Raw genomic sequence first — 27,261 nt, forward strand, 5'->3', positions numbered from 1 at the left:
AGATTCTCAGTATCTCCAACCCTAATGCTTCATTACTCAAACTCTTATAGTTTTTTTTAAATGCAAAATCTGTGTCCAGCTAGGGTGAGGTGCAAAAACGAATGGGGCACATTCTCTTTCCAGCCATGAGCACTGGCAGCTCAATCCTGTGTGGCTGTACGCCACTTGTCCCTCTAAGAAGCTTTGCAAAAACACTTTCTACTCTGCTCCAACAACGTGACACAGTCTCAACCGCCTACCACATCATTCTGGCATTGTTTCCATTTCGCGCCCAGCAAAGCTGCCTGGCCACAAACCCACTTTCTGGTGAGTGGTTGCTGGACAGTGATCAGGATCAGAAACATCCTCTGCTTTCCCCTACCCCTGACCCATGGACATTAATCAAGGCCAATGGTAGCACTGCACAAACTGCAGGTGAAACCTGGGATCTCCCTGGCTTGTCTGGCCAAAAGGAGGGACATGGCCAGTCCATCGACGGTGTTCGTGCTGAGATATCGGCTGATAGAATTTATTAAGTAATGAGTGAGGTTACAAACTGGAAATCCTCAATTCGCTATCCCATCCCCAACAAGAAGCTGTTGAGGTTAATTGAACGTTTCAAAACGATTGATAGATTTTTTTGTTTAGGCAAGAATACGGATCCATGGTAAGCAGAACATAGAATTTACAGTGCAGAAGGAGGCCACTTGACCCATCAAGTCTGCACCAGTCCTTGGAAAGAGCACCCTACTGAAGCCACGCCTCCACCCTATCCCCACCTAACCGTTTGGACACTACGGGGCAATTTAGCATGGCCAATTGACCTAACCCCCACATCTTTGGACTGTGGGAGGAAACCGGAGCACCCGGAGGAAACCCACGCAGACACGGGGAGAAAGTGCAAACTCCACACAGTCACTTGAGGCCGGAATTGAACCCGAGTCCCTGGAGCTTGAGGCAGCAGTGCTAACCACTTGAGGCAGCACATGCTACCCTTAAAGTTAAGGCAGATTTCAGTAGCTATTAAGACAAACAAGCATCAGGTCCTCCACCCATCCTTGATAAAGCTCAGATATAATTGCCGACCTCTTCATAAGATACAGATCAACCATGATCGAATTGAATGGCGTAATAAAGTCTGGGAATTGTATCCTGTTCCTATATTCCTGGACTCGTTTTGAAAAACATCAGCTTTTATTTTTCAGGTTTCTGAGAACTTGGTGCAGAAGAATGGGGACTTCCTCATTCGTGATTCGCTCACGTGTGTCGGTGATTATGTGTTGACCTGCCGATGGAGAAATGAGCCTCTCCATTTCAAAATCAACAAGGTGATGATCAAACCCAATGAGACGTACACCCGCATCCAATACCTGTTTGAGCGGGAAAGTTTCGACAACATCCCTGCCCTGGTCAGGTTTTACATCGGGAACCGCAAACCCGTCTCCGAGCAGAGCGGTGCAGTCATCTACACTCCAATCAACCGCACTCTCCCGCTCCGCTACCTGGAGGCCAGCTATGGACTGTCCAATGGGAAGCATGGTATGACCCATACTCCAACCAATCAGAAAGGTGGATACATCAAGAGGCGGAGTGTGACTATGACGGACGGTCTGACATCTGACAAGATTATCCGAAGTGACAGCTGTGGCAACAGGTAAACATTTGAAGTTTTGGAATCCAAAAACAATAGCCTCAGTTTTGCCTGAGAAAACAAGGATCAGATCAACAGACATAGCTCCTGTAACAAGGATTGTTGGCCGAGGACAGAAATAGGTTCAGTTGTGATTCGTCCACTTCCCTCCATGATCAACTTGTCTCATTGCCCGATAGGTACTTGGCTGAGGTTTTGGACCATGGCAAACACTAATTAAACTGTATCCCACCATAAAACCGTGCTTCGGGAGATGAAGTGAGGCATAATGGGGGCAGCTTTTATTAAAATGAACCATATTTTCAGGTCTCCCACTGGCGGAATTGGAGCAGCAACCCCCTGAAAATGATGGATAGACCCACTGCTCCCCTGCTCATCGCCATGGCTGCAACGAATGTTTCCCCTAGATTTGGGCAGTTTGAGCCATTCTTTTTAGTCAGGCCTTTGTCCCACGTTAAAATACAAATTGGGGGCCTATGACATATATGGACCCCAATTACCATACATGGAATAGATTGGGTGGCGGGTACCCCATTCTGACTAAAGAGAATCCTCGTCTTTTTTTGTGGGTTAGAGAGGATCAGGAATGTCCTCCGGGTTTTCTGAAAACCAGCCAGGCCTGCTGCCGTTCTGGATATCCCACCCTCAGAGAGCAGGATTTCCACCCCGTTCTTGGGACCCACTGGTTGAGCGGCCTGCCCGATAGTGTGCTGGTTTGGGGCCACCTGACTACCTCAGAAGACCCTGCTGTCCTGATGCTAATGAGGCTCACTTAATAGGAGCAGGCCTGGACTACAGGCTGGCAGACCACTGTGGTTCACGGACCAGGCCCACTCGGGGTGGAGCATTCACCCCCACGTTATGGCGCCACAGAGTACTTTGCAGCCTCTCACCAGATAAAAGGTTAGTGAGTAAACAAAGAAGCTTCTATTTACCAGTTCTAACTGCCTTTCTACAGCATTCCATCACCACATCACAAGGAAACAATCCGGAATTTTGCTCTCAGTATGGATCAAATCAAGGATATTCACCATGGAATGTCTCCAGTAAATGAGATTCCCTTGTCTCCAGAATATAGCACAAGTAAGTGAAATATCGGTAATACTGAACAGATTTTATTACGACTCCAACAGTTGCTAGTTCCAAAACCCCAATATTTTATTTTAATTTTGTAAGACTGAGGAAAGGATACGTCACTCCGGAATACTGCTTCTGACAGTTTAATTTTCCCCGACAAAGTCGATGAACGGCTGCCACCCGGTCCGGGTGAACCCTACCATTGACCCTCTTAAGGCGAACTTTATTTTCTCCAGACTGAGAAACCCAGCCATGTCACTAACCCAGGTCTCTACACTCGAGGGCTTCGAGTCCCTCCACATTAATAAGATCCGTCTGCAGGCTACCAGGGAGGCAACGGCCAAGACGTCGGCCTCTTTCGCCCCCTGAACTCCTGGCGCTTCCGACACTCCAAAGCTCGCCACCTCCGGACTCGGCCGCGTTTTGAGGACCGTGGACATTGCCTTAGCGAAACCCTGCCAGGACCCTCTAAGCTTCAGGCATGCCCAGAACATGTGGACATAGTTTGCTGGGCTTCCCGCGCATCTCGCACACCTATACTCTATCCCGAAACACTTGCTCATCCGGGCCACAGTCATGTGTGCCCGGTGGACTACCTTGAATTGTATCAGGCTAAGCCTGGCACATGATGAGGATGTATTAACCCTGCTTAGAACATCCGCCCACAGACCTGCCTCTATCTCTCCTCCTAGCTCGACCTCCCACTTGCCCTTAAGCTCCTACACCAGGGTTTCCTCCGGCTCCCTAGGCTCCTGGTAAATATCTGATACCTTCCCCTCTCCCACCCAGGTACTGGAGACAACTCTGTCCTGTATTCCCCGTGGCGACAGCAGCAGGAAGGCCGGAACCTGCTTTCTCAAATAGTCTTGCACCTGCAAATACCTAAAACCATTCCCTGCTGGCAATTTAAATTTAACCTCCAAGGCTTTCAAGCTGGGGAAGCTCCAATGTGTATATAGATCCCCCGTCCTTCTAATTCCTGCCTTTTGCCAACTCCGGAACCCACCATCCAGCCTACCCGGCACAAACCGATGATTATTATAAATCGGGGTCCAAACCGATGCTCCTTCCCCTCTCTTATATCTCCTCCACTGCCCCCAGATTCTCAGAGTCGCCACCACCACCGGACTTGCGGAGTATTGGCCCGGCGAGAACGGAAAAGGTGCCGTTATCGGTGCTCCCAAACCTGTGTCTTTACATGACGCCGCCTCCATCCGCTCCCATACCGATCCCTCCCCCACTACCCACGTCCTAATCATGGCTATATTAGCCACCCAGTAGTAATTGCAGAGGTTCGGCAACGCCAACCCCCCTCCCCCCGACTGCGCTCCAGCCCACACAAAGCCCAAAATAACCTTATTCACCCGCTTGGGATGAAGATGGGGAGGCACTGAAAGACAAACAGAAATCTGGGGAGGACCGTCATTTTCACGGTCTGTACCCTCCCCGCCAGTGAAAGCGGGAGCATATCCCATCTCTTAAGTCCCCTTTCATTTGTTCTACCAGCCGGGATAGGTTTAACTTGTGCAGTGCCTCCCACTCCCGGGCCACCTGGATTCCCAGATACCGAAAGCTCTTCCCTACCATTCTAAGCGGCAGCTCTCCCAGCCTCTTCTCCTGTCCTCTTGTCTGGATTGCAAATACCTCGCTTTTCCCCATGTTCAATTTATACCCTGAAAAATTGCCAAATTCCCGCAAGATTTTCGTTACTTCCCCCATCCTCTCCAACGGGCCTGAAATACACAAGAACGGGTCATCTGCGTAAAGCGAGACCCGGTGCTCCCCCCACAGCCCCCCCCCCCCCCCACCGCCCGAACCAGCCCTTTCCAGTTCCTAGAGGCTCTTAACGCCATGGCCAATGGCTCTATGACCAGAGCAAACAGTAACGGGGAGAGGGGGCACCCATGCCTCGCCCCTCGGTGAAATTTAAAATACCCGACCTCAGCCGGTTCGTACACACACTCGCTACTGGTGCCTGATAGAGCAACCGCACCCAGTCAATGAAGCCCTCACCAAACCCAGTGCCTCCCACAAGTAATTCCACTATACCTGATCAAAAGCCTTCTCCGCATCCATCGCTACCACCACCTCCACTTCCTCTCCTTCTGAGGGCATCATAATAACATTTAAAAGCCTTCGAACATTGGCCTTGAGTTGCCTGCCCTTTACAAATCCTGTCTGGTCTTCCCCTATCACTCCCGGGACACAGTCCTCTATCCTTGTGGCCAGTATCTTAGCCAGCAGTTTGGAGTCCACCTTCAGTAGAGAAATTGGCCTGTATGACCCACATTGCTCCGGATCCTTCTCCCATTTCAGGATCAATGAAATCGAGGCCTGTGACATTGTTGGGGGGGGGGGGGGGACTCCCTTCTCTCTTGCTTCGCTAAATGTCCTCACCAGCAGTGGGCTCAATATCCCTGAAAACTTCTTATAGAATTGCACCGGGTAGCCGTCAGGCCCCAGGGCCTTGCCCGACTACATGCCCTCCAGCCTCTCGATTATTGCCTCAATCTCAATTGGGGCTCCCAGCCCCTCCACCAGATCTTCATCTACCCTCGGAAACCCCAACTAATCCAGAAACTGCCTCATCCCCTCCACCCCAGCCTGGGGTTCCGACTCATATCATTTACTGTAAAAGTCCTTAAACACCTCATTCACCCCCCACTGGGTCGAGGACAGTATTTCCACCTCCATTCTTTACTCTCCCTGTCTCCCTGGCTGCCTCCCTTTTTCTGAGCTGGTGCACTAACATTCTGCTTGCTTTTTCCCCGTACTCCTAAATTGACCCCCCTTGCCTCCCTCAACTGTTCCCCCGCTGTTCCTGTAGTCAACAGCCCAAACTACGCCTGTAACCTCCGCCGCTCCCTCAGTAGTCCCGCGTCCGGGGCCTCCGAGTATCTCCTGTCCACCTGGAGCATCTCCTCCACTAACCTATCCCTCTCAGCCCGTTCCGACTTTTCTCTGTGGGCCCGCATCGAGATTAATTCCCCTCTGACCACTGCCTTCAAATCGTCCCAAACCACCGCTGCAGAGACCTCCCCCGTATCATTTGTTTCCGGATAGTTCTGGATGGACTTGTTAACCCGCCCACAGATCGCTTTGTCCGCTAGCAACCCCACCTCCAGTCTCCACTGCGGGCGTTGTCCTCTCTCCACACTTACCATTAGATCAACCCAATGCGGGGCATGATCCGACACTGCGATTGTCGAGTACTCAGTTTCCACCACCCCCGGTATTAGCAGCCTGCTGAGAACAAAAAAGTCGATGCGAGACCTTGTGGACATGTGAGAAAAAAGAAAACTCCTTCGCCCTTGGCCGTGCAAACCTCCAGGGGCCTACTCCCCCCGTCTGTTCCATAAACCCCTTCAATCCTTTGCCGCGGCAGGCATCCTCCCTGTCTTGGATTTTGACCGGTCCAATTACGGATCAATGACTGTGTTAAAATCTCCTCCCATAATCAGGTTATGTGACTCTAAGTCTGGGATCTTACCTAACACCCGCCTCATAAATTCCACATCGTTCCAATTCGGAGCATATATATTCACGAGTACCAACCTCACCCCCTCCAGCTTCACATTCACCATTATGTACCTACCCCCCTTGTCTGACACAATTCTCCCTGCCTCGAAGGCCACTCGTTTACTGATCAAGATCGCTACCTCCCTGGTCTTTGAGTCCAGCCATGAGTGGAATACTTGGCTGACCCACCCCTTTCTCAATCTCGTCTGGTCTATAACCTTTAGGTGTGTCTCTTGTAGCATTGCCACCTCCGCCTTCAGCCCCCTCAAATGCGCAAGCCATCTTGACTGGCCCATTCAACCCTCTGACGTTCCATGTAATCGGCCTGCCCCCCCCCCCCCCCCCCCCATCACCCTTTTTAGGCCAGCTTCCAGCTCGCGCCCTCGGCCTCCTCAAGCCCCCCCTCGGACATTCGCCATTCCCGATCTCCCATTTGTCCCCCAGTAACAGTCTCTCCCATGTCAGCAAAGCAGCTCCCCCCCTCTCCCTCCCCCTAGCAACAGCACCAGAAACCCAACCCCCCAAGTCAAGCTCCGGCCTCACACCACCTCGCCCCCTACTGTGCTTCCGTGAGTCAGCTGACCCATGCTGACTTGATAGCGCCCGCCCATGGCACCAAGCAGTCTGTCTCCCCATAGTACTGTCCCCTCTCCCCCCACTTGGACAGACATATTCAAAGCATCACATTCCCCAGTAAACAAACATCAGAAAAAACAGTGAAAAAACAGCCACTTTAGAAACCCCCCAAAAGAAAACAGACCCAGAAACCAACCCCCTCTAACCAGCTCCCTGCAAGACAAAGTTAACTCTAGCCATCAAAACAGCCCCTTATTACACATAACACTACTTATACTTATACAACCCAGCACAACAAATCTCCAAGGATTCAGTGTCTTTTAGTTCACCTCCAGTCTTTTTTCTTTAATGAAAGTCCATACATCATCTGTTGTTTCAAAGTAGAAGTCCGTTCCTCATGTGTGACCCACAGACGGGCTGGATACAACATCCCGAACTTCACCCACTTCTTAAAGAGGGCCATTTTTGCCCGATTAAACCCAGCTCGCCTCTTGACCCAGGTCCTGAAAAATGCGCAGCTCACAATTCTCCCACTTGCTGCTCCGTTCTTTCTTGGCCCACCGCAGAACGTGTTCCTTGTCCAGGAATCGGTGTAAACGTATCACCATCGCCCTCGGCGGCTCGTTCGCTCGGGGATTCCTCGCGAGGGCTCTGTGTGCTCTATCTACTTCCAGGGGCCGAGGGAACACCTCAGCCCCCATCAACTTCTCTAGCATGTCCGTCACATAAGCCCTCACATCAGGTCCCTCACTGCCTTCAGGGAGGCCGACAATTCTAAGATTATGCCTCCTGGACCTGTTCTCCAGGTCCTCCAGCTTCTCTTGCATTCTTTTCTGGCTGTCATTCATCATCTCCACCTTGGTCGCCAGCCACGGTTATGTATTCCTCGTGCTCGGACACCTTTTTCTCCACCTCCTGGATCACTCTTCCGTGGGTCTCTTGATTCTGCACCACTTTGTCAATCGAAGCCTTGATCGGGTCCAGCGTGTCCTTCTTCAGCTTGGCGAAGCAATCTTCGAAAAACTTCACCAGCTGCTCCGTCGACCACTGTGCCGTCTCCCCGCGGCCCATGCTTTCCCGCGTTGCCAGCTCTGCTCGCATCCTCCTTGTGGGACTTTGTCTTCTCACACGGCCACTTCTGGTCCAATTCTCCATACACTGGAGGGGGATTTCTCCTTACTGTCTCACTCTTCACCGATTTGAAAATGAAAAAATGAAATGAAGTGATTTATGCCATAAAATCCGGACAAAACCGGGGGAAAAGGTCCAAAAATCCGTCACAGGCGGGAGCTATCAAATGTGTGACCTACTCCTCCATGGCCGCCACCGGAAGTCCCCCTTAAACAATGCTAATCAATACAGTGACACAATAACCCTTCACTGCTATCTTTATTCCCACTCAAACAACAGAACCATCTCAGATCCCAATCCACTTTTAAATACAGTTAGCAGTCAGGAATACTTGCTGCACTGAGATGTCTTAGATACTCCACTAGAGAGATATTTTGAGACTTTAAAGAAAAGCCTGACCCTTCAGAACAAAGTAGAAACTCCGGTTCATTTCAGAAGCTGCTTTTCAGCTTCCCTTCCAGCCACACAACTAAATAACAGCTTGGAAAGAAACTGCTAGTCTGTCCACAGATAGATCTTCAACTGAACTATATTGTACACTTTTGTTCACATCCCAATCCAAAACTTAAACTGCCTCCTTTTGTGCAAAATGCCTGGTACTGTAGCTCCTCCCATTAACTACACTATCTTACTAACAGCACACAATGTATCTAATTAACTACTCCACAGGGAACTCTCTTAATAAAATCAAAAATCCATTAGCCCAAGCTTTTACGATGCTTTAATTGCACCTCTGGCTCCCAGAAAGCCTGACTGTCTTGCAAACCATACTTTTTAAAAACACCATTGTGGCGGTCACACACACTAACCCAGGCTATTAACCCTTACTGCAACAAATACATATACTACAATTGATATGCCATCAATAAACACACGACGAGTGATGAACGTAACTGAGGCTTTAATACACTAAACAGCATGCCCCCTGGCCTCTGGTCCTGAACTGGGTTGGAGGCGGAGACTTGCCACCTTTATACATGAGCCCGACGGGAGGAGCCACAGGCGGAGCCAGCCGGGACAAGCCCAGGCATGCAACAGCTCAACACAACACAATACAATGCAATACAGTGGTTTACCACAGTAATATATCTGAAATCCCTACATTCATCACAGGTCTCCATGGTAAATTCCTCTCTTGATTCATTAAAACACTTGATAAATTTCTGAACATATATTAATCATCATTTAAATATCAGTAATGTTCTTCAGGATAGAATGTAGAATCTTGAGAGTTTAGTTTTAATCCTGCTTCACAATGCGGAGGAAAAACAGCCACAAGTCCTGCTCCTGATCGCTATATCCAGTGGCCGCCCCCTGCTGGAAAGTGCATGCGTTTGCGAACATCAGATGAGCTCAGGCCCAAGCTCAGGCTTGTACTCCAGCTCTGGCTCAATTTCAGGCCTTGTCCCTGGCTCGATCAATATCAGGCCCAGGCCTGAGTTCAGGTCTAGCCCCATTCAAGGCTGTAATAACCTCCATAGTCAAAAAGCTTCACTGTCCGGGTCTGTGCATGAAGAATAGACACCGGCAATGGAAAGTGGCCAAGACCTCATGAAACTGTACCTCAGCACTAATGGACATGTGCCACCAAAAGGAGAAAATGGGAGAGGAACAGCAAGGTGTGATAATTAAAATACTTGTATCTAACCTTTTGTAACATCTTCTCCACAGGCTTGAAGCACAAAAGCCAGCTAGGCCGAGTGCAAAGGATGACTCCATCATCGCCGGTGCTGCAGCGGTCTAACGAGCCACAGCTTAGCCCATCGATCGGTAATAGACTGTGTCAGGACTCTAACAGGGAAGGCCCCTCAGAGGCCTCGAGTGGCCCTCATTGTACCAGCACACATTCCACCCCCTTGCATGGCTCCTTACAATCGGCCCAGAGAAAAGCACCGGAGAATTTCAGAGAGTCAGAACACACCCACTACTGTGAGCTGCGACCCTCGTCTCCCATTGATTGGGAGAGGCAGCAGCTGGAACTGGCCCTCAAACAAAGCCAAATGATGGCAAAGAGCTACGTGGAGCGGTTGAAAGTTGAGGAAAACCCCAACATCTCCAGCTGGCAATCCGAGACAAACTTCGGGATCCTGGAGACGGAAACGTACCTCAGTCCGATGCCCACTGGCGCAAAAGGGGAGGGACTGCAGCGCCACTCTTTCACAGCCCCAGTTATTGAACTGGTGTCTTCCTTCAAGCTGAATGGATATCAGTCAGCACTCATTCCCTTGGAGAACAAGCCTCTCGAGATGACCGTGTTAAAGAAAGTCAAGGAGCTGTTGGCTGGAGAGGATCCCAAAACTACAGCCAAACACATCACAAAAGTAGATTGCACGGTGAGAAAATCTGAGGGGCCGGTTGACTCTCCTCCGTTGTATCTTTAATTTTATGTTGTGGAATTAACAATCTTTTCTTTAAATTTTTATTCACATTCAACCATTCATGTCCTCAGGATGTTCCAAAGTGCCTCAAAGCCAATGAATAAATTTTGAAGTGTGTGGTCACTCTTGTTCTGTATATGGCAGCTGATTCAGACACAGAAAAGTCTCTCAAACTGCAATTAAATGAATAACTAATTGGACTTAGTTTTTCTTTTGGTTGAGGAATGAATTTTGGACAGGACTTCTTTGAATAGTAGCCTGGATTCTTCCACATCTATCTGAATGGGTAAACGGGTTTTAAGACCTCTCCAGAAAGTCAGCGTTGCCAACACACTTCCTCAGTACTTCACTGAACTGTAAGCCTAGGTTACACATCAAAATCCATAGTGGGCTTTGAACCCACAACCTCTGACTCAGAGTTAAACATGCTACCAGTGATCAAACTAAAATTGTAAGGGTCTGGAAGGTTGCAGATTTGATGCACCGTCTACGCTATTAGTCTTCAGCCAGGATTTAGATGATGATTTTGATGTCCCTGGCCGAGGGAAGGTGCAAGTCAGCCAGGTATCCTTGTTCTAATTGAAATCCTAACATTCGACTTGCTGCTAAATGCAAATGTGAGACATGTCTGGTAGAATCTGGTGCCGATTGTGATGCCATCCACAGTTGAATAGAATGTTGACACTAACTACCCAGGCACTGCCCTCATATGAAGAGTGGTCACTTGGATGGGGTTCCAGAAGGTAGCTGAGCCAGTGACAGGTGCACTTAACAAGAGTTAGCAAGCTTGAGAAGGGAAATGGTGGGTGTTTAAATTTGCTTCATTTATTTATCTTAAAGCAACAGCATGTTGACCGGCTACCAGCCTGTTCCAAAATCTCATTTCAATATAGTTGTTGGGACAATAGTGGCGCTGTTCCCTTACACTAAACTTCAAATCTTTAGTCGTGCTTGAAGACTTATGTGGATCCAGGTATTTATCATGTTTGCTTTGTGAGACAAATGTGTGTCCCTAACCGTTAATCGAGATTCCTGATGTTTCACGCTTGCCAGAATAACTGCAGAGATGCTGTTTGATAAACAGATCGATATTCAGTGGGTGAATGCGATGCCTGTTATTTGTGGCCCTGTAATTGCTGAGAGGGCAAGTTGACTAATCTCCTTTATATCCTGTCCACACAGGTTGCTAGGATACTGGCTGTTTCTAAGGAGCTGCAGAAGCAGATGGGAGTGAGCTCAGGGCTGGAGTTACTCACTCTTCCCCATGGGCACCAGCTCCGACTGGACTTACTGGAACGGTGAGAGAAGCAGAGAGTCGTGATGCAAACCACGTTCTGTGTTCTTGGCTGTGTCACAGCTCATTTTCTTTAAAATAGGACTCATAGCAACAGCTTCTTAAAAGTCTGGCATCAATTCAGAAAATGTCCATTGAATTCATTGGGACAATGTCACTATATTTGAACGGATCTGTTTGCTTCTACTCAATCATATAGTGTATCTACTGTGCACACATTTACAAACTGAGTTCATATTTTAGTTTTTTAGTTTTCTTTCCTGTGGGCAGAAGAGAGATATGATCACTTTCTTGCTTCCTGGCCTGAAGACGCTGACACCTACTTTGCTCTGCACCCAAGTTCTCCTTTTACTCATCCGAGCCAGTGAAGGTCAACAGGCGCAATGAGGGCAATCACAGGATGAAGTCACTGGACAGCACTCCGGAGTTAGAGCAATTGCTGATGACCATTTTCCTTCCCAAAATTCCACAGCCAATTTTGACAATCCTCCCAGTACTTTGGTCACGATCTGGGCACTGAACTCTGAAACTGTCTGGTTCTGTGGGGCGCAGTACCACACCAAGCAATGCATTTGCCATTGGAGGTACAGTAGAGAGCTCTATATTGTTACCTTCCCCACAGAGCTTCCACTGCCAGAAGCAGAGGCTGGAGACCAGCTCACACTCGTCCCTAATTTCACAAAACCCCTAATATCTGGGTCAGGCGCTGTCTATGGGTGGATGATGGTTGGGGGGGGGGGGGGGGGGGGGGAAGAGGGGGAGCTCAACAAAGGAAAAGAACCAGCTGGTTGCTCCACTCTCCCATTTACAACATAGCTAAGCTGGGGTCAGATACAGTCTCACTCGTTACAAGGGAAATAGGGCAAATCTTCACCCACTCCTTCCTCCAGCTGCTCGTGTACGGACCAGTGAATGGGTTGAGACTGACATGATCACAATCTCCCGAGGGTGAGGCAATCATGGGGGCAGTGTGTGCTCCTCCTGAAGTGAGGAACGATGCTGTACTGTACGTTGTTGCACATGGATTGGAACTCCCAGCCATGGTAGTGTGAATATGTGCTTGCTATATTCTACACAGTGAGCGACCAATTTTGTGCAAGCTGTCGTGATGTTTAAAAGCTCAAATCTCTCACTGTCGCTCACAACAATTATCTGTTATTTTCAATGATAAAACCATTCAATGATTTTACCTGTGAGCAATTTAAAGATTAATTTAAAGAAGTTGAACAGAGACTCCAGGTGCTGTGAACTCTGTTAAACAGCCCTGGATGGTATACTCACCAAATGGGTACATATGGGGCTACATATGAATATTTGCTTTGCTGGCAGGTAAAATCAGTGAACTGTCTTACAGGATTACTTTAAAATAACAGATGATAATGTGAATGACATTCATCATTTGAACTCTTAGAATCACAGAATCCCTTCAGTGCAGAAGGAGGCAATTCGTCCCAACAAGTCTGCACCGACCATTTAAATGAGCACTCCATCCATGCCCACTCCTTCTTATCCCCGTAACCCAACCTGCACATCCCTGGATACTAAGGGGTAATGTAGCATAGCCAATCCAAATAACCTGCATATCTTTGGACTGTGGGAAACCAGAGGAAACCCTGCCAGACACGGGAGAAAGTACAAACTCTACACAGACAGTCATCCAATGCTGGAATTGAACCCGGGTCCCTGGCGATGTTAGGCAGCAGTGTGGGCCACTGTGCTGCCCTTCTTGGCCCCCCCTCCTCATTTTCTGGGGGTGAGCAGGAAGATGGTGGAGTGGGTGCTGCCAGCCTAATTTACATGCCCCCCCCCCCCATAAATGGGAAACACTTCTGCCAGAAGCATGTAAAATTCAGCCTGTTAAATCGGTTTCTCTCCCGAGTGACTCCATTTTCTGTTTTAACTTATTTTTTCTCATCTAATAGGTTCAATACCATGTCGATCATGATGGCAGTGGATATTCTGGGCTGCACTGGCAGTACGGAGGAGCGGGCAGCTCTCCTGCATAAAACTATACAGCTGGCTGCTGAACTGAAGAGCAATATGGGGAATATGTTTGGCTTTGCTGCTGTGATGAAAGCGTTGGAAATGCCTCAGGTAGGCACTGGATAGAGTGAGATGATTTCCTTTGAGGGTTTCTTAACCTTGATTTATTCACCGAGCCACACTATGTTATTATAAACGTCCCTAAGCCAAAGACTGGCTGGGAAGTCTTCACCCGGCCCTCCCCATATCCTGCTCTTGGCAGCGAGGTGAGCCAATGTAGTTTGTTGAACACCAAATATGATTTCACGCACCAATGCCTGCATTGCAGGTTACAAAATCAACAGAAGAGGGTGGGTGGGGGAGTGGGGTTCAGCTCTGCTTTAGTCCAGCCTCCAGGTTTCAATAACACCGATTACCACTAGCAAAGCTTTTGTCTTGTAAATGGATGCAGGTCACATCCAAAACCTCCGCACTGTGAGAATTTAGTGTTTACGTCGGTCATATATTGCATTTACGCACTAAAAATACCCACATGGCAAAACGTCAACCACAGCCTTTAAGTATTCTGCGGGCTGTTGCACAAGGCAGCTACAGGCTTTTAGATGTCCCATTAATGTCTTCACTCGTCAGTGCCGGTCCTGTATTGATCTGAACTCAATTAACAGGAAATATGAGAAACATCCAGTAAATGTGAATTGCTGCATCTCCATGTTATTTACAGATGGCACTGCTCCAAAACTGAATCAGTTCTTTCTGTTCATGTCAGATGATGTTTGTTGGCTTCTTTCTTGCTAGTCATGGTACACACAGGGTTGATGTTAAAGTTAAAGAAAATAACACCGTTTTTATTCTGTTACATACTGTTGTACCGTCAATATGACGCAAGGCAGGTTGAAGTAACATCAATTAAAGGCTTTATTGAGCAGAACATGATGCCCAGCAGCTTGGGTACAGAATGCAGCTGCTGGGGGAAATCCGGGTTCTTATACCGGCATTTCTGGGTGGAGCCCAGTAGGCAGCAGATCCTATCAGGACCCGGTATCCATCTACCAATAGCCTGTCGGCATTGTGGTGTACCGTATTACCCCTAATACATACCACCACACATACTAGACTCAGAATTAGACCGCTGACTGATTATAGAGACATGGGGACGTACATATGTGTAACGAGATCTGTACTTATTTGTCTGATCCGTTGTTATCAAAGTGGGATATTACTGTTAGACATCAGTTGGATTGTTCCAGGAATCATTTGTTCCAGCAATTTAGTTCAAATACAAGTATCCATGGCCCTTTTTTATAGGTCCGGTCAATCTTCCATGGGGTTGCTCACGATGATTTTGATTCACTATTTTCTGTAACAATCGTGGTGTTCTGAGAAATAACATCAGGGCCACTGAGTTACAGCGGCTGAATAAATCCAATTCCATTTCCGCTAAACAGCATTTTGATGCTCTGAGGATTAATTTTCATGACATTGGGGTTCATTATTCTTGAAAAACCCTTAGAATCATTGGATCATAGATTCTTACAGCATAGAAAGAGGTTGTTTGCCTGTTGTGCCTCCATCGGCTCTATGAGAAAACTGTCCAATTTAGTCCCGTACTGCAGACCTTTTTTCCGTAATCCTGTAAATTAATCCTCTTCGAGTATACAACCAGTTGCCTTTTGTAAGTTACTTTGGGATCTGATTCGGCCACATTTTTAGGTAGACTTCCTGATCCGAACAACACTCTCTTTGAAGAGATTTCTCCTAATTTCCCTTCCAGTTCTTCTGCCAATTATTTAACATATAGGAAATTGTCATTTGTTCGTACAGTACTTGAGTATTCCTGAAAATAGACAAGGTTTTAAAGCTTTTCATCTTGCATTCATCATATATGTAACTTCTAGAACATGTAAGGATTTAATTTAAAGATTTATCAGTTGGGCATGCAGTGTGGCTCAGCTATGTACGCGAGGAGCTACACATATTCACTCATAGGGCCCTGTCCGTTGCAGACAGAAGGACCATGTACACATATTGCGCCTATTTCAATTGAACAAAAGCTTGAGGACAGCCAATCCTTGGATTATTCCCCATGGCAATGCCTTGGCCAATCAGAGTTGACCTGCCTGTTTTTAATTTAAGCAAAAGCTTGACAATTAACTGCTCCCTAGGGCATTCTCCATGGCAACGTGGTTACCAGAGTAGACTTGTCAACCAATCGGCACTCTCTTCTCATGCAGTATAATTTGTTGTTCAGTTTAAAGTTGGTATTCTTGTGTCTGTCCTGATGAGTGCAAGACAAAAAGCTTTGACAACATCGGCGCAAATCAGTTGGGCATCGCGCCGCCCCAAAGATGCGGAATGTTCCGCATCTTTGGGGGCCGAGCCCCAACCTTAAGGGGCTAGGCCCGCGCCGGATGAATTTCCGCCCCGTCAGCTGGCGGAAAAGGCCTTTGGTGCCCCGCCAGCTGGCGCGGAAATGACATCTCCGGGCGGCGCATGCGCTGGAGCGTCAGCGGCTGTTGACGGCATTCCCACGCATGCGCAGTGGAAGGAGTCTCTTCCGTCTCCGCCATGGTGGAGACCGTGGCGAAGGCGGAAGGGAAAGAGTTCCCCCACGGCACAGGCCCGCCCGCAGATCGGTGGGCCCCGATCGCGGGCCAGGCCACCCTGGGGGCACTCCCCGGGGCCAGATCGCCCCGCGCCTCCCCCAGTACCCCGGAGCCCGCCTGCGCCACCTTGTCCCGCCGGTAAGGTAGGTGGTTTAATCTACGCCGGCGGGACAGGCATTTTAGCGGCGGGACTTTGGCCCATCAGGGCTGGAGAATCGCGGGGGGGGGGCCCCGCCAACCGTTGCGGCGCGATTCCCGGCCCCACCGAATATCCGGTGGTGGAAAATTTGGCAACCGGCGGGGGCGGGATTCATGCCAGCCCCCGGCGATTCTCCGACCCGGCGGGGGGGTCAGAGAATCTCGCCCCATGTCTCTTTTTTCAGCAATAATCTGAAATTGTTATCAACCCATTTGCCAGAGGAAACAGTTTCTCCCTTCTTATTCTATTAAAACCCTTCATAATTTTAGAAATCACTGTCGGGTCTCCTTGGTTTTCCATCGAGTACAGAAGATTAATCCCAACTTCTTTGTTCTCTCCACATAACCAAGTGTCCTCTTAAACATCATCCTGCTAAACCTCCTCCATACCCACTCAAGGGCCTTTTCATCCTTTCGAAAGTATGGTGTCCAGAATTGTACACACTATTCCAGTTGAGGCATAACCAGTGATTTGTAACGGTTTACCATGACTTCATTGCTTTTGTATTCGAGGCCCCTAGTTACAAAGCCAAGTCTCCATATGCTTTATTACCACCTTATCACTTTACTCTGCCATCTTCAAGAATTTGTGAATAAGCATCCGTAGATTCCCCTATTCTTGCACCCTTTCAAAATAGTACCATTCAGATTACAATGCTTATATGAAAGTGCATCACAACACACTTAATCCCATTAAATTGCATCTGTCACATATCTGCCCATTTCACCAGTCTCTCTTTGAAGTCGCTTCCTATTGTGTGCATCATATTCACAACTTATAAATCGTTTGCAAACTTTTAAACTGTAATCACAATGCGCAAGTCCAAATAATTTATTTACAACAAGGAATGCAATAGTCCGAGTATCAATCCCTGGGTGACTGCACGGCCTACTGGCCTCCAATTAAACAAACATCAGTACACCAGTACTATGTGCCTCCTATCCCAAAGCCAATTCCATACTCAAGCTTCCATCCTCCCTTTAATATCACGTGCTTCTATTTTATGAATAAGTCTTATGTGCTGCTTTGTCAAATGTCTTTTGGAACTTCTATGCAATATCCACGGCACTACCTTCATCAATCCATTCAGTTACTTCAGCAAAGAATCCAATCCGGGGAATAATAAAAGCAGCCCGTGTTTAATCACCCGCCTCCCTGACACAAGGAATCAGTATAAAGATTAATATTGCAGTTTGGTTACAGGTTGCCACCTGCTGGCACCATTCGTTTTGATTTAATCCCTGTTACCCCCAGTTGCAGTTCCTATTTACCTTGGTTTTCTCCCTCCCATTTTGTAGATTTCAAGGCTCGAGCAGACATGGATGGCTCTTCGACAACGACACACGGAGGGAGCGATTCTCTACGAGAAGAAACTGAAGCCCTTCATGAAGAATATGAATGAAGGAAGAGGTAATTGGCCCTTTATCCACCCTGCACAAATTCTTCTTTTTGGCTTTCCTCCATTTCTGGGGGAAAGAGGGAGTAAGGGGGAGAAATATCTTGCGTTACAGTAATAATATGTCCCCAAGTTTTATCAAATGCCTTTCTGTGGCTTTAATCAGTTTCTATTAGTGGGCCTAAATGCTGTTTAGTGCCTCACCTGATAATCCTGGGCTGAGATTATGACCGTGCGTGGACTGAAATGGATCCAATATCTACTGACGCTGAAATTCTAGTCAGGATTTTCCAGGCCCTTTAGAGTGGCGGGTAGGCTGACAAAATGGCACAGAAAGGCCCTGGGGGGAGTTGCCAGGTGTCTTCCTGCCTCCATGCAATTTTGTCAGCAGCAGGAAAGCTGGCATTCCCAGATGTTTCCTCGAATAACTTCCTGCCTCCAATTGCCCCAAACAGCTTTTTCCCTCACACGCCATGTCTTCACACCCCTATGAATTTTCTCTTGGTTAGCGCTTTCAGTCGTGTTCTGGAGATCAATCTTCAGTTCCTGGGGACTCCCGTGCACTCCTAGATCCGCACCTCCAATCAATCACCAGGTTCTGGCTGCCTGGCTCGCAACTCCACCTATCATTGAGGCTGCTGGGCCATTGCGATGCCCTCTCTCTGCAGCTGCAGCCTTAGCAATGGCCACCGTTAGCAGTGGCACTGGTGTGCTGCCAGTCTACTGATTGGGCCGGCAACTCCTGAGGGACAGGTTACTGTCCTTAATTGCTTCATAACTGATTGAATGTACCTTAACAAGAACAAGGGAGATGAAAGGTCAATAACAAGGGGGCAGGTGGTTTAGATGGGATTGGAGGCAAAATATTTTCACCCGGAAGGTGATGGGAGTATGGGATTCTCTACCTGGGAGGGTAGTAGAGGTAGGAAACCTCACAACCTTTAAAAAGTACATGGGTGAACACTTGAAATGTCACAACATTCAAAGATATGGGCCAAGTGCCAGAAAGTGGGATTAGTATAGATTTAGCGTAGTTTTGTCAGGGCGGCCTCGATGGGCTGAAGGGGCCTCCTCTGTACTGTATGACTCTCTGATTATCATAGGAGGAAACTTCCCCAAATGAGCCACATAGACAGTCAACTGGGGAAGTGGCTCAGAGTGAGAGAATGAGAGGATAGGGGTGGGAGGAGGATCAAATGCACGATAGGACACCATAGTTCATTTTCTACTGAGGAATGCAGAGAGGATACATCTTTCGGTATTTAGGCAGGATATTCCCTCAGAAGTGGGTAAGAGATCCTGACGGTTGAGCAGCTGGTTTATGAAAGCAATGGATATTCTCAATCTGTTCTTCACAATCTTCTCACTTTAAAACAAACACTCTACCTTTCAGAGGTTTCTCCGCTGACCAACACGGCCTTTCCTCATGTGGTTCCCCTCATCACTCTACTTGAACGTAACGTGGTGAATGCTGACAACCTGGAGGCATGGGAGATCAGTGAAAGTGGTGTAGAGGTAGTTATGTCACATCTGGAGGCTGCAAGGATGATTGCACATCATGGAGGCCTGTACAGAACAAACGCTGAACTGAAACTGCAAGGTAAATAGGGAGAACTCTTCTCACCTTCTACTTGTTACCTGATTAAACACTTATATTTCATTCATTTCCCCACTTCCCAATTCTCTGCCTTTTCAGATGGCAAGGAATCATGTTGGGGTAGTTTCATGGGCGCAGATCCTTCCCACCCTCTCCACCTCCCTCCATTCCCCACGGTGCCAAACTCATTTTCCATGAGGAAGGTTTGAAATTAACAGGCTTGATCACTGCAATACTCCAGCAGGAGGCGCTAACGGAACGCGAGCTGAACTTCCCCACCTTAATCCAGAGATACTGAAGCCGTCCACTGAGAGCCTGGTTGAGGTCAGCTGATATGGTACAGAGCAGGATTGAAACGGAGACCTCTCTTTTTCTCTATGTACCACATTCGGCACCAGTTCAAAGACCTCATTGCAATGGCGTGTACACAGGACTTTCCATTGATTATCTCTTGTTCTAAAGAGAAAATGAAAGGACAGGCAACTGCATCATGGTATAGGAGAATGTGGATAGTCTCTCCTGAGAATATACTCTGGTGGTGTACTTGTGCACTCAGCAGGGGCAGCAAGAGCAGATACACTGATACAGTGCTATAGGTAAGGAAAGAAACCTCCATCAATGGGTCAGCTGTCTATCCATCTTACCAGTTGCTTACAAAGCAAAATTGTGAGGCCCTGCAGTAAGTTGTTTTCTAGGCATTGGTTTGGGGACTGCTGCAAGGTGTAGGGAGGCTTAAAACGAAGAGAATTTGTGTGTTATTACAATTCTGTAAGTGCTATTAGTACATTGTCAGTACCCTGTCCTTTCTCCTCTGGTACATTGGGTTGGATTCAGTCCAGACAGATGGGTTGAATGCTGATGTTGAAGCTCATTGTTCTTGGGGGACAAGTCGACAATACAGAGTGCATGTAATTCAGCACAAATTGCTGCAAAGATCAATCTCATTCAGGAAGGCTACATGGGTGGCTGATGCAGGAAATGGAAGTATTACACAGGGGCAGTAGAATATGGTATGTTTAGGTTGGGCACAGGGAGTTTTTACCCCACATCTTATAGCACCAAATGACACAGCACAGAAAGACCAATTTGGCATTGTACCAGTGGCGGTTATGTGATTATTCCCAATACCTTGCCTTTTCCCCAATAGTCCTGCAAATTTTTCTCCTTCCAAGTATTTCTATAATTCAATTTTGAAAGTCATTATAGAATGGGCTACCACCACTCTTTAAGCAGTGCATTCCAGGGGCGAAATTCTCCGACCCCCCGCCGGGTCGGAGAATCGCCGGGGGCTGGCGTGAATCCTGCCCCCGCCGGTTGCCGAAGTCTCCGGCACCGGGGATTCGACAGGGGCGGGAATCGCGCCGCGCCGGTTGGCGGGCCCCCCCGCGCGATTCTCCGGCCCAGATGGGCCGAAGTCCCGCCGCTAAAATGCCTGTCCCGCCGGCGTAAATTAAACCACCTACCTTACCGTCGGGACAAGGCGGCGCGGGCGGGCTCCGGGGTCCTGGGGGGGGCGCAGGGCGATCTGGCCCCGGGGGGTGCCCCCACGGTGGCCTGGCCCGCGATCGGGGCCCACCGATCCGCGGGCGGGCCTGTGCCGTGGGGGCACTCTTTCCCTTCCGCCTCCGCCACGGTCTCCACCATGGCGGAGGCGGAAGAGACTCCCTCCACTGCGCATGCGTGGGAAGCTGTCAGCAGCCGCTGACGCTTCCGCGCATGCGCCGCCCGGAGATGTCATTTCCGCGCCAGCTGGCGGGGCACCAAAGGCCTTTTCCGCCAGCTGGCGGGGCGGAAATTCGTCCGGCGCCGACCTAGCCCCTCAAAGGTTGGGGCTCAGCCCTTAAAGAAGCGGAGCATTCCGCACCTTTGAGGCGGCGCGATGCCCGTCTGATTTGCGCCGTTTTGGGCGCCAGTCGGCGGACATCGCACCGTTTCCGGAGAATTTCGGATCTCAACTTGCTGGCCAAAAGAATGGTTCCTCATTTACAATCTAGGAATAGCTGAGTTGAGTGCTTAGAGCCTACAATAGGAACAAAAGGTAGGAATATTGCATAGTAATTTCAGGGCTAAGATGTTTGTGGCATTCCTCACGTTGCTGAACAAAATATTTTTTTCAAAGAAAGTTTGAAGGTGTGATACTTTATTTGCTTCCCTCCTCAGGATTTCAGGAAAACGAACAAGTTCTTGAAATCTTCAAGACCGAGTTCCAGATGCGGTTGCTCTGGGGGAGCCGAGGAGCTGAAGGCAAACAAGTCGAGCGATATGAAAAATTTGACAAGGTCCTAAGTGCACTTTCAAACAAGCTGGAGCCTCCAGTTCGTCACAGTGAATTGTAGCTTGGAGGGAAAAAAAAAAATCACAATGATACTTAAAAAATAGTACAAGTTTGGTTAAAGGGAACAATCACTGAACAGGAACTTCCTAGTTTTGTATTATTTTTTGCTTCTATTGTTTAAAAAACCTCAAGTGTTTGATTGACAGAGCACTATTGTTAATGCTACATGTGATTCATAAGTGCCTGTCTGCACAGAATCACAAAGAAACAGAAAGACATGGGAGTGGAGAGCGCGGATTCCAAATAGCTGTTAGCTTTTTATTGGCTTATTGTAAATATTTCTGATTCTTTCGAGCTCAAGAAGTTTTGAAAAATGCCTAGTGCCAGTTGATAAAGTCATCATCCACTATGTACCAAGCTGTACAGAAGAGAAAAATCCATCGCCCGATCATTGATCTGTGTTGAGTGAGCTCACCTCAGCCAGGTGAGCAATGAGGGACGTCAAAAAGTATCAGCGATCCTTACTGAGGGCTTAGGCAACAAACATCAGCTGGAATTGTTATCCAGTGATCCTTCCTGGAAAGTGCATCCGCAGATAAGATTGGACTCGACAATGGTCAGTTGTAAGAAATGAACTTGAAGGGCCATGGGATAGAGATGGGGAATGGGACTGATTGGGTGGCTCTACAAAGAGTAACAATGAGTCAATGGGCTACATAACCTCTGTCTGTGTCAATATGATTCTGCATAAACCTTCTATACTTGTACATGAATGACATTCATACAATTGTGGCCAGCTGGCCCCTCTGGAACTGCACTCCAGCAAATGCCTTGAGGAGGGAAGAACATTGAGGGTGAAATAAAGCTCCTGTCAGCAGCAATAATTAATTCTAATTAAAAGGCGACTAGAGCCAGGGTGATTAGCACTTTCTTTAAAAAGACAAACCAAAAACAGGCCCAATGGACAACAATCTGTATTGAATTATCACCTTTTATGTAGAAAAATGCCTAATGTAAAAGTCGAAGGAAACACCCCAGCAAAATCGGAGATATCTCAGCACTGAGTATCTCGAAAAATCAAAGAAATCGTAAAAAAATTATAGATCAGTACTTCAATTGAGTGAGATAAAGGGGGAAATTAGTGAGTTTCCGTTTGGATTGTTACCCTTTAAGTGGCAATGTCTAACTGTCAATGTAAAGTTATTGTACAGTAAAGTTTTATTTCCCCGCTGGAAGGTAACATTGGTGTAAAGCAGCATGCCCAGAGAGCCACCTCGTGTAAATACATCTTCACTACTATATGGGTGGGATGGATGATTCACCATTGAACAACGTGCCTTGTGGCTGGTTGACCGAGAAGTACATCAATATCACGATAAGCAGATGCCAATGCAGCTAAGGTGCATAGTGTGTGAGAGGGTTCTTCTTTGGTCCCGGGGAATACTGGTAGGGAATATCATTAACCTTTCCTTCAATCTCTGCAACATTCCTGTAAATCAAACTATCACTCGCTGAAGAACAGTGAGACTGTCAGCAGTAAATGGGATTAGAATACATAGCGGTTGTTTTTGATTGGTGCAAATGCGATAGGCCGAATAACTTTTTCTGTGCTGCAGACCTCTATGACTCTTAAGTGTTTAGTTCACTCATATTTCTATAGTCAATTTTCTGTATTTAAAAACCAATGTACAATATCAGATGAGTTGCCCCCCCCCCCACTTGTTGGCGATGTAATCAGGTTCACGTGGTGTGGGGAAAGGGGTGATCCAACCATTGAGTGTTGGGGGCGAAGGTTGGTCCTCTGTGCTGGGAGAGTTGGGAGTGTTCCTCTTGTCTGCTGGAGTCCTGCGGTGGGATACTCCGTTCTTGGGACGCTGACAGGCTGCTGCCACATATACACACTTCACTCATCCCAGCCAACAAGGTGGCACTGGTTGCGTTAGAAAGCACCCATCCCGCTGATGGGTTGGCTGTGGCCAGAGACACCTAGGGGTACACCCTTACGACCTGTGGCCTTAAGTTCAGTGTGGGCAGTCAGCGGCGTGCGCAGATGCATGGCTGCCTTGCCGGCTGCGGCAGTGGTGTTCCGTGCCCGTCCACCCACCTCCTGGCCAATCCCCCGCTACTTCCCCGGTCCTGACAGAAGCCCCCGGCTAGCTGCACAACTCTCAGTAAACTATGGTGATGCTGGACATATTCCCTCTCTCTTTCTCCTTCGGCAGCCACGGCCGCCTGTTTCACGATTTTTAAAAGCACAAGTGAACCTCGCCGTCGGGATTTCACCCCAGTAGGGATGGAGCATCGTGGAGGGCCCGGAGAATACCGGACGGGCCTGCGAATGATATGCCAACAGTGTTTACTGTAGGTGTGGAGTGGAACGCATTGACGCCACTGTCGAGGCGCTGGAGAATTGCGATTTGGCGTGAAATTTCGGTGTCAAATCCGATTCTCCGCCCAATTGCATTTCCCGATTCCGGCATCGGCCAACGGAGAATCCCACCCCTGATATCCAGGTTGGGGGGGGGGCCTTTAACCTCACTTTATAAATAGTGCCCCAATTTCAGAAGCCCGGCTTTGCTGGTGAGTTTAGGCTGTGTAATCCTTGCCAGCATGGTGAAATTGCACTGAGTACTGTTTGATCTGGCTAGAAAAGGCAGCTGTGAAACTAGTGGAGATATACACAACTTTTCTTCCCTGATCTGTGCAATTATTGGAACATTGCACCCATTGTATTATAGGTCCACTTGAATACATTGACTCTGTACACAAGCATATGAGGAAACATGCAGTATATCCTAAAGCAAAAACCGAAAAGCTGCATGTCAACCCTAAGTACTCGTCTCCATTACAATAACTATTACTGTTTTTCCAGGGCTGGGCTTTTGGAGTGCACAACCCGATTTAGTTTCTGAGACAGCTGCTGTCGAAATTAAAACACTTTCCAATTCCCATACACCAAAATAAAAATAGAATGTTCTTCACCTGGGCACTTATCAAGGAGAGTGTTATAATATAATGTGGCAAAATCACAACAATACAAAATTTAACTAAACGATAGTGCTAAATAACAGACCTTCAGCAACAATCCTGCAATTCCCAGGGCACGAGTGTACCTTGTGTGCCGTCAAGAGTCCTAACAATGTGGTATTCTAGTCTTTTAGCTCATTCGGCATTGGACCACAAAATCCTTCAGTGTTCTCTTCTTCTGCTTTACAATTATGGCACAGTGTAAATACAGAGAGATGTATATATGAATTCTATGTCCTCGCATTAAAAAACAAAGCTCTGTTTGTTGTAGAGTATAATCCTGGATGTTGATGAATGTATTAATAGATCTGTGTCAGCTAAAACAAGTCATTGTGTGTGATTTCTGGAATTCAATGGTGCAAATGAAATAATTTTTTTAATGTACATGTGAATTAAAAGTTGAAAAAAGAAACATTACAAGCACTGAAATCTGAGGAAAAATTTATGGCTTACAGTTTAGATGCGTAAATAAGATATTCTTTAAAAAGTCATTAAAGCTCTTGCAATGTTCCAGTGGGTCAACTGCACCACCTAGTGTGGTCTGAACCATATTGGATATGGCCTGTGCTGCGTTAGTTGATCTCAAAGCACAGAACACTTTGGGAACAATACCCGTTTAACCTGATGAATTTAGTACGGTCAATTGAGGCAAAGTGGAAAGGGACCAGAGAGTTCCTGTGGAAGTTGTACCCCGGCGTGAGGCACAACCTTCAGAAAAGGAGACATTTTTAAAAAGGCTCGCTAATATGGACCGATTGTGGAAAGAGCACAGGTATCTTTGAACAATTACAATCATATGGCAATTTAACAGAGTATTCTTTTCCCTTTAAATATATATGTCTGCTGTCACTTTTGATCAATGTCACAGTCTTTACTAACCTTCCAACATAAACTGCGCCATGTCGCTGTGTGGAACTGCTTTTAATACATCTCTCTTTCTTGGAGTTATCTGGCAGAGCATCAAACACATTGCAGACTGGAAGCTCTGGTTATGGAATTCAAAGGCTATGTAGGCCCAGAGTACACTAATCTTTAACGTGTTGACAATGTTTGAGGATTGGGGTAGCTTCACCTAACTGGGAGTCTGCAGACACTTTGAAATATATCTGTTTGTGTTAATCAAAGTGACGGATGTTAGTGCGAAGGTACAGAGCTTCCACCCGAGGAGTCGAGCATCAGGATCGGGTGCTCGCAGGTCCCGTGGAGCACAGGTCAGCTTCAGAGTGAAACTTCCCTTATTTTGCTCCAATAACCTCCAGTCATTCACCAGGCCTCCATCACCTTACAAACCAATGTGACATGTCCATTTTCCACACTGTCATATCTGTGGCCACTCTCTGAGATGGGCAATTTTGGTCCCAATTGGAGCAGACTTGGGCAGAATGGTGGAAACAGAGGAATTTGATACTGCAATTTAAGTATTTGATTAAAAAAGTTAAAATAATTTTTTCTTTTTTAAAAATTTAGAGTACCCAATTCATTTATTTCCAATTAAGGGGCAATTTAGCGTGGCCAATCCACCTACCCTGCACATCTTTGGGTTGTGGGGGCGAAACCCACGCAAACACAGGGAGAATGTGCAAACTCCACACAGACAGTGACCCAGAGCCGGGATCGAACCTGGGACCTCGGCGCCTTGAGGCTGCAGTGCTACCACTGCGCCACCGTGCTGCCCCTAAAAAAGTTAATATAAAATTAATCTGTGACTGAGCATTCAGATCGAGCATTTGATGCAAGTCACACATTTTATATTCAGCCATCCTGTCATTTCCAGAGTAGATTGTTAACTAGACAATGGCCAGATTCTCTTTTCCTGATGGCATTGCAGTGCCCGCTGGATTCCCAGTGGGATGGAGTGGCTTCAATGGGAAATCCCATTGACAAACGGCGGGAAGAGAGAAACACATGGCTGGGAGACCGGAGAATCCAGCCCAATATAAGAATTACATTGTATTGTCCAAAATACACAGCAGCCTAGTTTCAAGACCTGACTCACAGCATTCTGATGAGTGGGAGAGCTGGAATGTGCCACATATGGTTTCAATGTGCTTCTAAACCAAAAACACAAACTTAAAAATACTTCAATACTGGCATCATTGCTCAATCAAATAAACAGTCAGCTCCCCCGAGAGCTGGTGAGAACGTGCTGAAGCAGGATCCGGTGTCACATATTCAGATGTCGTACAAATTTCGAAACCTATAAATACAAACACCGATTATGATCCTCTTCCCCGTCATTTTCGTGAAGTTGGTGACTAATGCTGAGATTATGGCTGCATGAGAACTGGCCACCTTTAGGGACCTCGCCAAACTACCTTGCTTGAAGTGTGAACTGATGGTAGGCTGATCAAGAGGGGACGGAGGGGCATCTTAACTGAGCTCAAGCTTGATGCTGCCCTCAGCTAACACGTGCACCTTTTCCAATAGAGATAACTGGAAACTGTGAATGAGTGGAATTCGTTGTTGATTTTCCCTGTCCATCCCCACCCCACCCCAGCTTAGAGGTGCAGAACAAAGAACAAAGAAAAGTACAGCACAGGAACAGGCCCTTCGGCCCTCCAAGCTGCCCGTCTAAA

At 47.6% G+C, this 27,261-nt stretch overlaps 1 protein-coding gene across 8 annotated transcripts in view; it reads left to right on the top strand.

Moving 5' to 3' along the window:
- LOC140399238 (SH2 domain-containing protein 3C-like) overlaps positions 1 to 25,108 on the top strand; it is a 204,665-nt gene extending 179,557 nt beyond the window's left edge. For all 8 annotated transcript variants that reach the window (XM_072488645.1, XM_072488647.1, XM_072488649.1 and 5 more), the window contains 8 exons: positions 1,185 to 1,633; positions 2,589 to 2,713; positions 9,605 to 10,266; positions 11,494 to 11,609; positions 13,528 to 13,699; positions 17,689 to 17,800; positions 19,180 to 19,386; positions 21,544 to 25,108. In XM_072488645.1, coding sequence (XP_072344746.1) covers positions 1,185 to 1,633; positions 2,589 to 2,713; positions 9,605 to 10,266; positions 11,494 to 11,609; positions 13,528 to 13,699; positions 17,689 to 17,800; positions 19,180 to 19,386; positions 21,544 to 21,719 — 2,019 coding nt within the window. In that variant the 3' untranslated portion in view covers positions 21,720 to 25,108. The remainder of the gene's footprint in view (positions 1 to 1,184; positions 1,634 to 2,588; positions 2,714 to 9,604; positions 10,267 to 11,493; positions 11,610 to 13,527; positions 13,700 to 17,688; positions 17,801 to 19,179; positions 19,387 to 21,543) is intronic.
- The last annotated feature ends 2,153 nt before the right edge of the window (positions 25,109 to 27,261 follow it).

The sequence above is a fragment of the Scyliorhinus torazame genome, chromosome 22 (genome assembly GCF_047496885.1).
Source record: "Scyliorhinus torazame isolate Kashiwa2021f chromosome 22, sScyTor2.1, whole genome shotgun sequence".
NCBI classification, from domain to species: domain Eukaryota; kingdom Metazoa; phylum Chordata; class Chondrichthyes; order Carcharhiniformes; family Scyliorhinidae; genus Scyliorhinus; species Scyliorhinus torazame.